The 17567-nt window shown below is 50.9% G+C and overlaps 1 protein-coding gene across 2 annotated transcripts in view; it reads left to right on the top strand.

Annotated features, from left to right (window-relative positions):
* Obscn (obscurin, cytoskeletal calmodulin and titin-interacting RhoGEF) overlaps positions 1-17567 on the top strand; it is a 142120-nt gene that overhangs the window by 59917 nt on the left and 64636 nt on the right. Inside the window, exons 33-47 of one of the 2 annotated variants that reach the window (NM_199152.3) lie at positions 59-325; positions 1296-1568; positions 2683-2949; positions 3086-3352; positions 6448-6720; positions 7165-7431; positions 8249-8515; positions 8613-8876; positions 9130-9393; positions 12009-12272; positions 12776-12994; positions 13549-13812; positions 14165-14428; positions 14772-15035; positions 15352-15615. In NM_199152.3, the coding sequence (NP_954603.3) occupies positions 59-325; positions 1296-1568; positions 2683-2949; positions 3086-3352; positions 6448-6720; positions 7165-7431; positions 8249-8515; positions 8613-8876; positions 9130-9393; positions 12009-12272; positions 12776-12994; positions 13549-13812; positions 14165-14428; positions 14772-15035; positions 15352-15615 (3948 nt within the window). The remainder of the gene's footprint in view (positions 1-58; positions 326-1295; positions 1569-2682; positions 2950-3085; positions 3353-6447; positions 6721-7164; positions 7432-8248; positions 8516-8612; positions 8877-9129; positions 9394-12008; positions 12273-12775; positions 12995-13548; positions 13813-14164; positions 14429-14771; positions 15036-15351; positions 15616-17567) is intronic. The other variant, NM_001171512.2, reaches the window with a different exon arrangement.

Raw genomic sequence — 17567 nt, 5'->3', positions numbered from 1 at the left:
GCTGCCCTCTCCCTGGGTGGGCACAGGCTCCCCTCACCAGCCCATGCCATTCTTCCAGGCAAGCCAGTGGTGTTCCTGAAAGCACTGGATGACGTATCTGCAGAAGAGCGTGGCACGCTGACCCTGCAATGCGAGGTCTCCGACCCCGAGGCACGCGTGGTTTGGCGCAAAGATGGTGTGGAGCTTGGTCCCAGCGACAAGTATGATTTCCTACATAAGGCAGGTGCCCGGGGCCTTACGGTCCATGACCTGAGCCATGAGGATGCTGGACTGTACACCTGCCAGGTGGGCAGTAAGGAGACCCAGTCCAAGGTCAGCGTACATGGTGAGTAGCCCGGGCTTTTGGTCAGGATAGGTCTATTCTTCCCATCTAGAGGCCCCAGGCTGCTCTTTAGGACTGAAGGGCTGTTCTGTATTTCAAGCAGGCACCATGACAGCAAGGGCTTGCTTCTGACTCTGGTCTTGAGCCTCTAGGAGTCTAAGGAGTCTAATGTGGCCTTTTGAGGTCCTGGCAGATGGGTCCAGGGCAATTGTCTCCAGATCCTCACAGTGCAGAGCTGGTATGGATTTGTTCAGAGTCCTGACATTGGTTCTGTGCCATGTGATGGGGTTGAAAGGAAATCAGCCAGGCATGTGTGGGGACACTAAGAGGTGTGACCCTTAAGAGGATTTCCAGGCCAAGGGCAGATGTCCTCTTCTGCAGGTGAGGAGGCTACAGGCCATCTATGTCCTTATTCTTCACAGAATGTCCCTAGGTTCACAGTTGCTCCCCACACAGCACTATTAAAGAGAATAGTCCCTTTGAGCACACGTCTTTCAGCTTGGGAAGCCACTCACTGTCCTGGCTCAGGTCTGGTATCCTAGCTTGGAGGACACAGGGTAGCAGCCTGTTCATTCATGATCCCTCAGAGGCTCTGTGACAGCCTTAGAGGAAGGGAGCCCAGTTAATTCCTCATAGGACTAGGCTGGCTCTCCCTGGAAGGAGTTACTTATGAGGCTACTGTCCCTCCCCTCCTGGCATTACAAGGTGGTTAGAAGTGTGTGGGATTCTCCTCCCAACCACCTTGATTGCGTAGCTGTCAATCATGCAAACATCAGGGCATGGACAGCTTGAAGGGAGGATTTTGGTGCCAATTCAGTTATGGCATACTTTGTCATCAGGTGTGGAGCTAGGGACAGTGGGAAACTTGGCCCTATAGTGATGTGGCCCATCCTACTGCCTGGCATGGGACACTACTGTTCCTTCAGGCTGACATCTGTGGACTGATTGGTGACCTGTTTCTTATGTCCCCTAGATCTTCACGTGGGCATCACCAAGAGGTTAAAGACAGTGGAGGTGCTGGAGGGAGAGAGCTGCAGCTTTGAGTGTGTCCTTTCCCACGAGAGTCCCAGTGACCCAGCAGTGTGGACGGTCGGTGGGAAGACAGTGGGTGGTTCTGGCCACTTTCACGCCGTTCGGCAGGGCCGCAAATACACCCTGACAGTCAAAGATGCTGCACTCAGTGATGCAGGAGAGGTGGTCTTCTCGGTGCTGGGCCTCACTTCCAAGGCCTCGCTCATCATCAGAGGTGGGTGTTGTGGGCTGAGGCCAGGAGCCTGAAAGTGGGGTACAATTTTGCTGGGGTGCTTCTAGGGACCATCTCCCTATCATGGTGGGGGACTCAAAATATCTGTTGGGAGTGCTGGGGTGGGGGGATTTTGGTTATTGAAGGGAGTGATATTCCTGCCTGAGCATCTTTCAGTTTCTAGAGCAAGCCCAGGATTCTGGTCTCTCATTCATGGCCTGACTGTTCTCAGTGCATGTAGCTCAGTCAGTCAATCTGACACTTAAGCAGAGGCTGGGGAGGCTGGGAAGTAGCCTCTGATGTCTTGAACCTTGTGCTTCTGACACACTCTGGGTGCTCGTGGGTGGATCTGCACGGAGACCAGCCAAGCTGCGGCCGTACCCTGATATGAGCCCCGAATGGGGTGTCCTTAGAGCCCATGATTCCGAGGTCTCACCATGACAGCAAGGGCTTGCTTCTGACTCTGGTCTTGAGCCTCTAGGAGTCTAAGGAGTCAAGGGTTAGCGGTTGTGTGGTTTTGATTTCTAGAGAGTATGTGCTCCCAAATGCCTGTCTCTCGCCTCATCCTGGCCCTGGCTGAGGCCATTTCTCTCCTCATCCTGAGGCCATTTATTTCTTCTTCTTTTTCTTATTTTTATTTATTCTCTTCTCATAGAATACATCCCGACCACAGCCTCCTTTCCTTCTGCTCTTCCCAGCCCCCTGCCTCCCCTCAGCCTCCCCTTCCCTACAGACTCACTGCTCCTCTGTGTCCCTTCAGAAAGAGCAGGTCTCCCAGGGATATCACCCAAGCAGAGCATAACAAGATGCAGTAAGACTAGGCACAAACTTTTATGTAAAGGTTGGATGAGGCAGCGCTGTAGGAAGAAAAGGGTCCCGAGAGCAGGAAGAAGAGTCAGAGACAGCCCCATTCCCGTTCTTAGGAGTCCCACAAAAACCCCAAGCTAAACAACCACAACATATATGCAGACAGCCTAGCACAGACCCAGTGCAGGCTCCGTGACTGACATTTCAATGCTGAGGGCCATTTTTAAAGGATGTTGAAGTGACTATGTGGCTAACGGCTGGTTCTGTGGCCAAGGGTGTGCCTCACGGGGACCATCTCTGTTTATTCCAGAGAGGCCAGTGGACATCACCAAGCCCCTGGAGGACCAGCGGACGACGCTTGGGGAAGATGTAATGCTAAGCTGTGAGCTGTCCAGGGCAGGCACCTCTGTGCGCTGGCTGAAAGACGGGAAGGCCATCAGGAAGAGCCAGAAGTATGACCTGCTCAGTGAAGGCACGCGGGCTGTGTTGGTTGTCCGCAAGGCCTCACTCAAGGATTCAGGGGAATACACCTGCGAGACAGAAGCTTCGAAAAGCACTGCCAAGCTCTGTGTGGAAGGTAAGCACACTGCCCCGCCACAGTCTCTCCTGCGGCATGCCTGGAGCACCTCAAAGCCTCAGTGGAAGGGACAGAACCTGCGTGGTCGTAGGAGATTTACTCCCGCCATCCCCACCTATCTCTTCCTTCAACCCAGAAAAGGCAAACCGGTTCACGGAGGAGCTGGCTGACCTGCAGGTGGAAGAGAAGGGCAGAGCTGTGTTCACATGCAAGACAGAGCACCCAGCATCTGTCGTGACCTGGCGCAAAGGCCTCCTGGAGCTGCGCGCCTCAGGGAAGCATGTCCCCAGTCAGGAAGGCTTGACCCTGAAGCTCACCATCAACGCCCTGGAGAGGACAGACAGTGACACTTACACCTGTGACATCGGCCAAGCCCGGACCCAGGCACGGCTCCTCGTCCACGGTGAGGAAACCCTCATTTGCATGCGGCTTCTGGCTCCTTAATGGGTGTGCCCTTCAGCTTTGTCTGAAGTAGACCATGGTAGCTCAGATGTGCTTCATCATCAGGACTCTGCTTGCCCTAGCCCAGCCCAGCCTCGGATTCTCTAGTTCTAAGGGTAGAGCAGGTTACCTGGGCATCTCAGGCTTTCTTAGTGTGACCTTCTGTGAGGCAGCCAGTGGCCTGCCTTCATGTATGTAGTGGGTACTTGCTGTGTATTCTGAGGCATTGAGGATTATGCTGAGTCCCAGGTGTGTATTCTACATGTGCTTGGACATATGGTGTGGAAGTTATTACGGAGGGACAACTCGACCATGCTTGTTGGCAACTAAAGAGCTTTATGGGTTTCCAGTGGAGAACTGGCTGGCTGGCTGTGTGGACAACATCGATCATGTTGGTTTAGAAAGGCCAGAGACAGTGCTATTAAAGAACAGTCATTCCACTGAGAATGCATGGCATTGAGCTGGAAAGGCAGGGCGCATCCCAGGGCAAGGAGGCACAGAGGAAGACGGGCATTAGCCTTGTGGGCACAGAGCGCAGCATTTCTGCAGACGTGGGGTGGGGGCTGGTGTCTGTGGTTGGTGGGGGTGTCTCTGCTGGACAGGTGTCTGTCCAGGGCCTCTGTTCTGAATTGCTGCAGAGTTCAAGAAGGTCAAAGGTAAACTTTGGTATGATCTGTGCCTGTAGACAAGGCACGTGGGGCACGGATACGGTGGAACAGGAGGGGATTTCTCTAGGGCCTCGAGAGGTTTGATAAGAATGATCTCAGCAAAATTTACAGTTTGTTGATGTTGTTTTGTTCGTTCTGTTTTTGCTGTTTCTGCTTGTTCTCACCCGTGAAACGCCATTCCCCGCCAATATGCAGGGTGAGCTTCTGTCCTCTCTGGTTTGTAGAGAAGGGAAGTGGTGGGACGTGCCTTGGTATCAGAACAGAGGTGACAGTGACTCTCCTGACCACAGCCTTCACCTCGCTCTGCACTGCGGGGTTGGAGTCCAGCATGGGGTTTCCTGGGAACCCCTCCTGAGGTCTGTCTTCAGGGAATACACATTACGCATGTCTGTGAGAAGCCTCAGCATCGATGATTAGAAGAAACAAGAATTTACCTTCCATATTTTCAGGTTCCCCATGTTCAGATCTAGCCTCTTGCTAATTAGAAACATGTGGAAAAAGAAATTGTGTGGCTGGGGAGATGTCCCAGTTGTCAGGGCCCTCGTCAATGCAGGTGTTTGGGACCCACATGTAATTCCTGCTTGGAAAGGTGGAGACAGTAGAGCTCAGAGCAATCTGTCTATCGAGACTGGCTGAATGAGTGAACTCTGGGCTTGATTGAGAGACCCTGCCTCATTGAATTATATGGAAGAGCTATTAGGAAGATTCCTGACATCAACCTCGAGTCTCTACAGGGGTGTGCACACGCACACATGTGTGCCTCCACAATGCAAAATATGCATGCACGAACACCCAGGAACATTGTACACAAACTGGGAAAAAGACTCTATGGCTATGATGAATACAGACTTATTTTCCTTGTTACTACTCCCTGTATGATACAGTGTAACACTACACTTAGCACCTCCATTGTGTTGGCTATTTAAAGCCTAATGGCAGATGTATGCCAAGTGTAAACACTTCACTATTTTTAATATGGGACTTGAGTGCCCTTAGATTTTTTTATATCTGTGAGGTTCCAGACCAACTCTCCATCGAGACTATGGGAGATAGAAGTAGGAGGAGCAGAAGCTCAAAGTCAGGTTTAGCCTGGAATATAAGGGACCCTGTCTCAAAAAAGAAAATCAGTAAAGTGTAGACCTTAAGTGTGGACCTACTGGCCTGTGGGTGGAGTAGAGCCATTCTTTGTGTGACAGTCTGCTCATCAGAGTCCTTTCTGTCTGTCTCATCCAGTATTGGGGTCTTTCAAGTAGAGACTTTCCTTCAACACAGTTGTGGGTGGACAATTTTGTATCTGCAGGATCCATGTCAATCTAGTGCTCTTAATTTAATGACAACAAAATATTTCTAGGGATTTGCGTGTGTGTGATTGTGTGTGTGTGTGTGTGTGTGTTTCGGTGTCTGGGTATGAGTTTGTTCACTTGAATGTTGGTACCTGGTACTGAGAGGGCTAGAGGCCTTGTATACTCGGTAGCTAGAGTTGCAGGTGGTTGTGAGCCATCTGATGTAGGTGCTAGGAATTGAACTTGGGTCTTCTGGAAGAGCAGTACATGCTTTTAGCACCAAGCCACCCCTCCAGCCCTCAATTAAAATTTATCTCTGCATTTAATCTATTCAATTAATATATAATATTTGGATCTATCTTTGATACAGTATGATAACTGTATATGTATAGGCAGCATGCAGTGATCCAGTCAGGGGACCAGGCATTTCCATACGTGAACAGTCATTTCTGTATGTGGTGAGGCTTTAAGCTTTCCCTTGGGTCTTTGAAAAGCAAGTGAGCTAAGCCAGGCACACAGATGGCAGATGCCATGAATTCTTCATATTTGTGGATGCTTAAAAGTTCATCTCACAGAACCAGAGAGGAGAACAGAAGGGGCCAGATGGATCAGGAATATGAAGGCTAGAGTCAGCTGAGTCTTTGCAGCACAGTATGGTACCGGTGGCCTCTGTGCATCCATCTATGATCTGTCAATGTGAGGTAGACTGCAGTATGGATTATACTGTACTATGTTGATGGGGACACTACATGGCCTAGAGGATCCTTGAAGAGGGGTAGGTGACAGCTGCTAGTATAAGCTGTTTTGGGAGCAGGCAGCCTATCTGTTATCGAGCCCAGCTTAGCACAAAGGGCAGGAGAATGCATGAGCTTCAGCAGGCTGGGGCCTTCCACCAGTGTGGCAAACGGACTTCAGAGAGGGATATAGGTCTGAGGCTCAGAGGCTGACTACAATGGACTACACACCTCAGATCTGCTTTCAAGTTTCACTGACTAGAAGTAACATAGACTACTTGCTTACGGCCCCACTAAGGGTCTTGGGCGAAATCATTTCTCTGAGCCTGGCTCTAGGCTGCAAGAGCTCTGACTTGTTCATTTGCCTAGCAGGCCAGAAAGTGCGCGTTATTGAGGACCTAGAGGACACTGCTGTCCAGGAGGGCTCCTCTGCTAAGTTTTGCTGCCGCATCGCTCCTGCTGACTACGGCCCCGTGCACTGGTTCCTGGATAAGACCCCCTTGCACAGCAATGAGCTGAATGAGATCACTGTCCAGCCTGGAGGCTATCACGTGCTCACCCTGCGGCAGCTGGCACTCAAGGACTCAGGCACTGTCTACTTTGAGGCGGGTGACCAGCGAACCTCAGCTGCCCTGCGGGTGACTGGTGGGTTTTGTGTCTAAGGGCCAACCATGATGGGGACACTACATGGCCTAGAGGATCCTTGAAGAGGGGCAGGTGACAGCTCCTTTGTGAGCTCTGTCTAGTGCACAGTGTGGTCCTGGGGCTCACAGGAAGGCAAGATTAGCTGTCAATGGCGAGAGGGTCTCTCATCCCTGGGATGTAGCCAGTGGATACCTCAGGGAGTTGATTCCGAAGACTGAGCTGGGTTCTTTCAGAATTAATTTCTGAATTCAGAAATTGTGGGGGATGTTATTGTGTTCAGAGTGGAAACTGCACAGAGCCTGCCTTGTGCCCTCAGCATTTCTGTCTGGCTCCAGCTGGAGGGCAGACGCTGATATTGATCAAGGCCTTGCATGGCCCATTGTGTTAGTCCTCTCATAGAGGTACTACCGTCCCGATTACCTTTGGCTTTTCTCTATCCTCCAGAGAAGCCGAGCATCTTCTCTCGGCCACTCACAGACGTCACAGTCACAGAAGGCGAGGACCTGACTCTGGTCTGTGAAACCACCACTGTGGATAGCTCTGTGCGCTGGACCAAAGATGGGAAGACACTGAGGCCGTCTGCACGATGCCAGCTGAGCCATGAAGGCTGTCAGGCCCAGCTGCTCATCACTGCCACCACCCCACAAGATGGTGGGCGGTACAAATGTGAGATTGGTGGAGCCTCCAGCAGCTCCATTGTCAGGGTCCATGGTGAGTGCCAGATGGCTGTGGTTGGGGCAAGAATAAACATGTGTCTACATGCAGCAGGAGGCAAGGGGACCCCAGAGCAGCTTCTGGTTCCTTTCTTCCATCTCCCTCTGCTGTGTAGGGCACTTGGCTTCCTTGTGACTCAGAGTCTCTACTGCCTCAGTAGTCTTCCACCCTCTCTTGATCTCCTGATTCTTGCTTGTGGCCCATTCCTGCATTGGCTTTGGTGGACCCCTCTGGAGCCCCTCTGTCTGCCTGTGGCTTGCCTCTGTCTGGACCGCCCTAAGCTAACAGCACAGACAGGAGGCTTGCACAATGGGAGTCTGTTGTCCCCATTGTTGTGTAGAATGAAAGTAGGAGATTAAGTTCCTTGATTGGGTGGCCTCTGGTGGGGGAGGGAGGGTGGATTCTGTCTTCTTGGCTTCCAGATGCCATCTTCTCTGTGACTCCAGATGGTGTTCCTCTCTGCTGGTATCCTAGTTAAGGATGACAAAGCAGTGAAGCAAGGGCTCATTCCAACAACCATATTCTACTTTATCTCCTTCAAGTCTACAATGCCAAATAATCACATTCTGAGACCCCAAGTTAAGACTTCAATGTCTGGACTTTTGGGGGACACAGTTCCCACTGGAATACTTTATGTTCATCTGGTCAATGCCCACCTTTTCTGTTTACATACCATCAGACCTGTCTTTCCCAGAGGTCATTGGGTCCTTGCCACTGACACTCAGTATTTGAGTTGTCCCACAGCCTGTAGCTGTTTCTGGAGCCCCGGTGGGACCCTCCTCCAGGAGACTGAACTGACTCTGTCTGTTCATAGCTCTGCCAGTGCGGTTCAGGGAGTCCCTGAAGGACGTGGAGGTACCAGAGGGCAAGGCCGCCACACTGCGCTGTGTGCTGTCATCCGTGGCTGCACCTGTGGAGTGGCGTCATGGAGATGATGTCCTGAAATCCAGCAACAAGTATAGCCTGCGCCAAGAGGGTGCTGTGCTGGAATTGGTCATCCGAGACCTGCAGCCCCAGGACAGTGGGCAATACTCATGCTCCTTTGGGGACCAGACAACTTCAGCCACACTCACAGTGAAAAGTAAGTTGTGTCTGTGTATACTGCGCTCGGGGCCCGCTGGGAACCTCAGCCCAGCGCAGGAGAATCATGATGTTCTCTGTATTCGTGTCTGTTGCAGCCTCTTCTGCCCAGTTCGTAGGGAAACTGAGAAACAAGGAGGCCACAGAAGGGACCACGGTCACACTTCGGTGTGAGCTGACCAAAGAGGCCCCCGTGGAGTGGAAGAAGGGAACAGAGACCCTGAGAAATGGGGACAAATACAGTCTGAAGCAGGATGGAGCTGTGTGTGAGCTGCAGATCTGTAGTCTGCTGGTGGCAGATGCAGGGGAGTACTCGTGTGTGTGTGGGCAGGAGAAGACTTCAGCCACGCTGACTGTCAAGGGTAAAGAGCGTGCATGGCTTCCCTCCCCCCATGCCTGTGTACCTACTGTGCATCCCACCTTACTTCTTGAGTCATTATATATATATGAACCAGAAAATACCAGCATCTGCAGCTGGCTTCCCACTCTTGAGTGCTGGTGGGTTCTCTCCTGTTGCTGCATTCTATCTTGTTCCCTATCCTGTTCTATGTCACATTCTATCTTCCCACACTCTGTAGCAGATCTGATGCTCCAATCTTTGTCTTACCCTCCTAGCTCTGCTTGTCCACTTTGTCAGAAGGCTCAGGAGCAAGGAGGCCACAGAAGGAGACACGACCACACTGCAGTGTGAACTGAGCAAGGCTGCCCCCGTGGAGTGGAGGAAGGGAACAGAGACCCTGAGAGATGGGGACAGATACAGCCTGAAGCAGGATGGGGCTGTGTGTGAGCTGCAAATCCGCAGCCTGACCATAGCAGATGCTGGCGAGTACTTGTGCACGTGTGGACAGGAAAAGACCTCAGCCACGCTGACCGTCAGGGGTAAAGACCATGTGTGTTCCTGTGTGCAGGTGTCTCTGTGTGCGGGTGGCTCTGTGCCTGAACATCTTCCACCTGCTTTTCCTGATTTTTCTATTTCTCATCTTATCCCATTGACTGATGTTTCTCATACTTGTATGGGACCCACTTTAGATGCCAGAAAACAATGGAAAATTGGGTGTTTCTTAACCTCAAGAATGTCCTGGCTGGAATGAGTGGTGTGTGTGTGTGTGTGTGTGTGTGTGTGTGTGTGTGTGTGTGTGTGTGTGTGAAAAAGGGAGGCAGGAAATGGAGGAATGGCATACACAACAGGGACACAGGAAGGACAGCCTTGTCATGTGCCTGACTGTGAAGGTGAGAATTCAGGGAAGTATCAGGTAAAGTCAAAGGTCCACTCTTAGCAGTCAGATGAAGGTTGGACACCACCCCGTGAGAGTCAGGGTGGAGGTGAGGGCTTGTCCTATGGTGGTGAGGAGATGTGAAAACAAGTCTGTGGGGGAGAGCCTGACGCTGTCTTCTCTGGGATTCCCCTGGTTAGTTCTAGATCTTCCCACTGGAGAAGGGTTTGCTGATCCTGCCTCTGACCACTCTACATGTCCTGGGGCGTACATGTAGTGTCTGTGGCCCACTTTGTCTATGGCCAGAGTTTAATGGTCTTTGTGCCTGTGTATTCCTCCCAGTTGTGGACAGTACTTCATAGATGGTTAGAGACCTGGGGAGGGCATTACAGGGAGTAGGGTCACACTGTGGAGTGTGAACAGAGGAAGGTCCCTCCCTGGAGTGAAGAGAAAGGCTTTGGAGATCAGAGATGGAGGCACTCACAGATTGAAGCAGCTATCATATATGGAGCCCTGTATGTAGCCTGACTGCAATGGATCTTGGGAATCCTCATGGAGGCACTGTCAGCAACAGACCTTCCCAGAGTGGCCTACTGGAATATGCTCCTGCATCACAGTGTGTCCAGGGAACTGGAATACTTATCTTGGTGTGACTGGTGACTGGTGGCCTGGTGTTGAGTTGGCTCTTTGTCAGGAGTCCTCGGGAGGCCTGAGCACCTCAGCACAGGGAAGCAAATGGGATGCACAGACATTGTTGGAGAGCTCTGGACATCCTGGAGAGCACGGATGGAATGAATCTCCTACAAGTGCAAGAAGCCCTTGTCCTGGTGGGCTCTGCTGTCACATGAAGAACCAACCACTGAGGGCACTGGAGAGGAAGGTATGGCAAAGCCTGGCTGTCTCTTTATCCAGGCTGTGGCCGGTGACTCCTATCACCCACACAAACACTGGAGACACTTGAATGAAAACCAGCTGCTATATGAAGAGGCCTGCTGTCAAAATGGAGAGGCATTCAGACATGCCAAAGGATGGCAGAAGGGTGTACAAGAAGCCTGTCCCATGGCTACAGAGTTAGAAAGAGGTCACAGGAAGACACACTCCCTATTCCCAACCATGCTGTTGATGGCTGAGGTATGGAGCGTCCTGGCAAACAGCTGTTTTCAAAACTGGGTTTCCCCCAAGAGTGATGCATATGGATGCCTTGCCTGGGCCTTTCAAGACTGCTGCATTTTTAGAAGCTACCCTGGACCATAAAGTCCCGAAGATACTCTGAACCACTGTCCTTAAAGACCTCCAAGCACACAGAGATGGACATTCAAGAGTTCTCAGTCTTAGCCTGGGAGCCAGAGGAAGTCTCCAGCTTTGACAAGCAAGAACCAGTTTGTCCCTCCTCTTCTCTGTGACTGTTTCCTGCATAGTAGCTGAGGGCAGTGTTAGATCCATTTGTTCAGTCATGGATCTCTGCCTCTACTCTCTCTCTACACCAGAGAGTGTGCCTGCACTGTGAAGATGGGGCTAGACCTTGTGTCCACCCATTCTAGGCTGACAGATCCAGGAAGAGGCTTGTGACTTCTTCCCACCCAGCCAAGTCGTCCCTTCTTCCCGGCTTGTTCTGTTCTGAGAAGTGGGGCTTGCTGTGACTGTATGGGGGAGGGGCTCGGGCACCCCGTGTGCTCTCTGCTCTCTCAGCACAATCAGAATGATGGCATAAGAACCACTGAAGGAATTCACAACAGAGCCATAGTGTGACCTAGCAGCTAGGCCAGACCATCGAGCCTGGTGGACACAGAAGACCTGAGGCCAGGGATACTGTTGTAAATGTTTCTGCTTTCCTGGTCCTGAGCTCTCTGTCTAGACCTCCTGGTCTTGAGGTTCTCTGTCCTTGCTGCTTCACCAGGGTCAGGCTGACCAGTCTGTGTGCTGCACTACTCCCGCCCCCGCTGTGCTGTTTTGTACCGTTTCCTTTCGATCTCCAGAGTGTATTTCACCGTTGAGTGTCATGTCCTGTCTTCAGCATGCTTCACGATCCTGTTGATCTTGGTGTTGTCCTCAGCCCCACAAGCCAAGCTCAGTCTGAGGCCCATGGAAACCATGGAATGGAGTGTGGCCATGAGATGCATTGTCTAGACTAAGGGAAGCCACTCCCTCAGCTGTGCTTAGCATGCCCGGCATGTGGTCTGTGTGTAGCAGGGCTTCCTGTCTTCCCTGTACCATCCTCATCTCTGGTCTTCCATGTTCTCAGAGAGTGTGATTATGTCTGTGTCTTTCTGACCTCCCCAGCCCTTCCAGCTAAGTTCAAAGACAGTCTGAAGAATGAAGAGGCTACAGAAGGCACCACAGCTACACTGAGCTGTGAACTGAGCAAGGCAGCTCCGGTGACATGGAAGAAAGGACCGAAGACCTTGCAAAGTGGAGACAAATATGTCCTGAGGCAGGATGGAGCTGTGTGTGGACTACAGATCCATGGCCTGACCATGGCTGATGCTGGGGAGTACTCGTGTGTGTGTGGGCAGGAGAAGACGTCAGCCACGCTGACTGTCAGGGGTAAAGACAGATGGCTTGTCTTTATGTTACTCCTATCATTTCCTCTTGCCTCCATGTATGTCACAGCATCTGTGATGCCCTGTGTCCGTCTGTCCATTTGCTAAAGCAGATCCTCCTGCTGCTGTCTGTCCCCAGTTACCCGCTTCCTTCCCTATCTGGATATGGGTTCAGTTACTCACACTGTGGCTCTTGATCAGTATGTGGCTTGGCTGTGGTGGATACTGGGTCGTACTTGTGTGTGTGTGTGTGTGTGTGTGTGTGTGTGTGTGTGTGTGTGTGTGTGTGTGTGTGTGTGTGCAGGAGAGGACCTGGCCACATTGAATATTAATGGTAGAGATGTGTGGTCAGTTGGGTTTGTAACTTGGTGTCTATGGGCAGGTCGCTTATCTTGTTCATCCCATATTCTGCCCCTTTGTCCGTGTGTCACATCCTTGTGGGTTCTATGTTCACTCAGAGACCATCAGAGAGTTCCATGTTCTCAGTCATTGCTTGGCCCTTCCCAGGCTTGCCTGCCAAATTTATAGAAGATCTGAGAAGCCAAGAAGCCACAGAAGGGGCCACAGCAATCTTAAGATGTGAGCTGAGCAAGGCTGCTCCTGTGGAGTGGAGGAAAGGGTCTGAGACCCTGAAAGATGGGGACAGATACACCCTGAGGCAGGATGGGGCCGTATGTGAGCTGCAGATCCGTGGCCTGGCTGTGGTGGATACTGGGACATACTCGTGTGTGTGTGTGGGCAGGAGAGAACCTCAGCCACACTGAATATTAATGGTAAAGCTGTGTGGCCAATTGGATTGGTGTCTTGGTGTCTATGGGCAGGGTGCTTGTCTTGCTCATCCCATATTCTGCCCCTTTGTGTGTCACATCCTTTCATGACTGGACAGAGTCCCAGCTTTTGGGAAGCTGTAGGAGATAGGCAAAAACATATGCACAGCTACCTTTCCTCTACCTTGTGCCACCATGAGTTAAGTACCTTTTCTGGTAGATTCCATATCCTGTTGTCATCCAGGCTGAATCATGTCTGCTAAAGTTCTACAGAGAATGTGGCACCCCTGTGTGTTTCTGGACTTGCCTCTGATCATCATACCAGATCTATGAAAAGTCCATGGTACTGATATTAAGAGAACATAAAATTCATAGCCTGTTCTCAAGATAGCAGTACATGACCCTCAGTGGGGTTTGTGTCTTCTCTGTGCTCTTCATGTCTAGTGTGCATCAACCCTGTCTGCTTCATGTGCTTTGAACATAATAATTCCTGTGCCTTTCTGACCTCCTTAGCCCTGCCCACCAAGTTCACAGAGGGTCTGAGGAATGAAGAGGCCACGGAAGGCACCATGGCCACTCTGAGGTGCCAGATGAGCAAGGCTGCCCCTGTGGAGTGGAGGAAGGGGTCAGAGACCCTGAGAGATGGGGACAGATACAGCCTGAGGCAGGATGGGGCCATGTGTGAGCTGCAGATCCGTGGCCTGACCATAGAAGATTCTGGGGAGTACACATGTGTGTGTGGGCAGGAGAAGACGTCAGCCACACTGAGTGTCAAGGGTAAAAAGATTGTCTGTGGTCACCTGAACCTGACACTTGGTGTCGCCATGTTGTCTCATTGCTATGTCTGTCTCCATATATAACATAGTTCCTGTAGTGACACAGGGGCCATCTGTCCTGTAACTAGGGTCATCTGGAGACCTCCATCACCACTTCCAGCTGTTCAAGAGATATCCTCATGTTCATAACCACCCCGACCTGTAGGGTCTTGCTTCCCATTCATCTGTTCCCTGATTCACTGTTCCTTATATAACTTTTGCGTTAGAATGTGCATCTCCTTGTGTATCCCATGTTCTGTGGAGTGTGTCCTTCAAAGAGTCCCACGTTCTCAGGGTCTGCTTGGCCCTTTCAGCCCTGCCCTCCAGATTCATAGAAGATTTGAGAAGTCAAGAGGCCACAGAAGGCACCATGGCCACTCTGAGGTGCCAGATGAGCAAGACTGCCCCTGTGGAGTGGAAGAAGGGGTCTGAGACCCTGAGAGATGGGGGCAGATACAGCCTGAGGCAGGATGGGCCTGTGTGTGAGCTGCAGATCTGTGACCTGGCTGTCGAAGACGCTGGGGAGTACTCATGTGTGTGTGGGCAGGAGAAGACCTCAGCCACACTGAGTATCAAGGGTAAAGATCATGTGTGGCCACCTAAACCTGACACTTGGTGTCTCCATGTTGTCTTATTGCTATGTCTGTTATCCATATGTGACATAGCTCCTGTAGTGATCCAGGAGCCATCTGTCCTGTAATTATGGTCATCGGGGAAATCTCCATCACTGCTTCCAATTGTCCAGGAGATATTCTCATTTTCATGTCTACCCCAGTCTTGCTTTCTTTCCATCTGTTCCCTAGTTCACTGCTCCTGACTTAACTCCTTCGTCAGAATGTGTGTTTCCTTGTGTATCCCATGTTCTGTGGAGCGTGCCCTTAAAAGACTCCCATGTTCTCAGGGTCTGCTTGGCCCTTTCAGCTCTGCCCCCCAGATTCATAGAAGACTTGAGAAGCCAAGAGGCCACAGAAGGCACCATGGCCACTCTGAGGTGCCAGATGAGCAAGGCAGCCCCTGTGGAGTGGAGGAAGGGGTCTGAAACCCTGGGAGATGGGGGCAGATACAGCCTGAGGCAGAATGGTGCTGTGTGTGAGCTGCAGATCCATGACCTGGCTGTGGAAGACACTGGGGAGTACTCATGTGTGTGTGGGCAGGAGAAGACCTCAGCCACACTGAATGTCAAGGGTAAAGATCGTCTGTGGCCACCTGAACATAAGTCTGTTCTCCATATGTGACATACCTCCTGTAGTGACCCAGGGGCCATCTGTCCTCTATTTATGGTCATCGGGGGGAATCTCCACCACTACTTCCAATTGTCTAGATGTTCTCATGTTCATGTCCACCCTGATCCCTGGGGTCTTGCTTCCTTCCATCTGTTTCCTAGTTCACTGTCCCTGACTCAAATCCTTCGTCAGAATGTGTGTTTCCTTGTGCATTCGTGTTCTGTGCAGCATGCCTCTCAAAGAGTCCCACGTTCTCAGTGTCTGCTTGGCCCTTTCAGCCCTGCCCCCCAGATTCATAGAAGACTTGAGAAGCCAAGAGGCCACAGAAGGCACCATGGCCACTCTGAGGTGCCAGATGAGCAAGGCAGCCCCTGTGGAGTGGAGGAAGGGGTCTGAGACCCTGAGAGATGGGGGCAGATACAGCCTGAGGCAGGATGGGGCTGTGTGTGAGCTGCAGATCCATGACCTGGATGTGGAAGATGCTGGCCAGTACTCGTGCGTGTGTGGGCAGGAGAAGACCTCAGCCGTGCTGACTGTAGATGGTAATGTCTCTATGTAGCCACCTGATTGATCTGCTTTCTCCTATCTCCCATGTAAGCTGTACCATTCCTGTACCTCTCAGTGCTAGCATGTCATGAACACAGTCACATGTGTGTGTGATCTATTCCCCCAATGTGTTCCGTGTTGGTCTTGTCTAACACCTGTTCTAAGATATGAACCCCACAGAAGAATTGTGTTCGGTTTTAATGGAGGTACCAGCAGATTGCATCTGTGTCCAATGAGAGATCTCCTGGAGCTATTAGCATCTTCCTATGGTCTGTGGAGATTTTGGCTCCTTTGGCTCCACACAGAGTCAACTGATGTCTATTTCTTGACAGACATGCAGAGCAATATGTGGTCCTGGCTTGAGGTGGCCAGGCAGACACTGCTGAACTCAGCAAGAGCATTTCACTGCTCCTTTGAGATAGTGCCTGACTCTGAAGGACTCCTGCCTTAGTCTCCTCCTAAGGCTGGAGGCTGGGATTCCTCCACTGAGGCACCAGGATGTAGTTTTTCTTGAAGATGTTTCTCTTCTCATAGTCTTCACATGGTCACTCCTTATATCAAGCTTTTCTCTATGTACACAACCCATTTTGGACTTAAGCCTAGCCTGACCGCATTTTGACTTAATTATTTACTGAAGTACTCTTCTTCTTGAGGTACAGGGAAAGCTGGTACTTTAGTGTATGAGTTGGGAGGCAGCACAGTCTAGTTTGTGAATTAGCTACTTTTCTGTGGCTCTGAGATAACACCATGACCAAGGCACCTTAAAGAGCTTATTTGGGCTTATGGTCCCAGAGGGATAAAAGTCCCTCTATAGGACTATAGGAGGGAGTCATGAAAACAAGCAGCAGTCAGGGGCAGGAACAGGAAGCTGGGGACTAAAATCTTGAACTGCAAGCATGAAGAAGACAGTGAACTAGAATTTCATGGGTCTTTAAAGTCTCTAAATGACAAACCCCAGCAAGGCCACACCTCTTAATCCTACTCAAACACTGCCACTAACTAGGAACTAAGTATTCAAATGTCAGAGACTATGGGGACCATGACATTCAAGCCACCATAGCCTATAACACTGTAGCTTCTGGCTTCCTCAAATCCATTTTCTTTTCACTTGTTAAATTCATTCTTCCAGCACACACACACACACACACACACACACACACACACACACACACACACACACACACGGCCCAATGTCTGTCTCTTCTAAGTGTGAAGTTTTAGATTTCATTCACTCTGAGTCACATTTACCTCCTACCTATAGAGCGTCAGAACCAGACAGAACTAGGCTTCCAGAACAGTGGTTGTCAACCTGAGGGCAGGCAGGGGTTAAACAATCCTTCTACAAGGGTGCATATAAGATATCATGCACATCAGATATTTATATCATGATCCATAATAGTAGCAAAGTTATAGTTATGAAGTAGCAATGAATATAATGTTATGGTTGGGGGTCACCACCACATGGGGAACTGTATTAAGGGGTTGCAGCATTAGGAAGGTTTAGAACCACTTTTCTCACAGTGATGGGACAGGCTTTGGTTAGATGTTCATAACCAAAGAAGGAGGAAATTGGAATAAAAGATGGGATAATGAGTCTCACAAATCTGGAACGGCAAGGCAAGTCTATTGGATTTTAAGGCAGAAGAATTTTCAGTGGCTCAGTCTCCTGTCCTCTAGATGGCTCTCATAGCTCTGAGTGGAGTGATGACCTAGGGTCAAGGAGAAGAGTACCTAGCCCCCCCCCCCCGCCCCGCCCCGGCCTATGGCTTTTGGGGCCTCTGGTGGCTGTGGCATCTCTCTTGACCTTGGATCCATCTCTCAGTCACTCTATTTTAAAAATGTGTTTGCTCTCTTGAGACAGGGCCTTCTATGCAGCCCTGGCTAGCCTGAAACTCTTAGTGTAGGACAGTCAGGCCTGGAACTGGTGGGACATCTCCAGCCTTAGCAT

Source organism: Mus musculus, chromosome 11 (genome assembly GCF_000001635.26).
Source record: "Mus musculus strain C57BL/6J chromosome 11, GRCm38.p6 C57BL/6J".
Taxonomy (NCBI): domain Eukaryota; kingdom Metazoa; phylum Chordata; class Mammalia; order Rodentia; family Muridae; genus Mus; species Mus musculus.
This window is presented reverse-complemented; position numbering and strand designations above follow the sequence as displayed.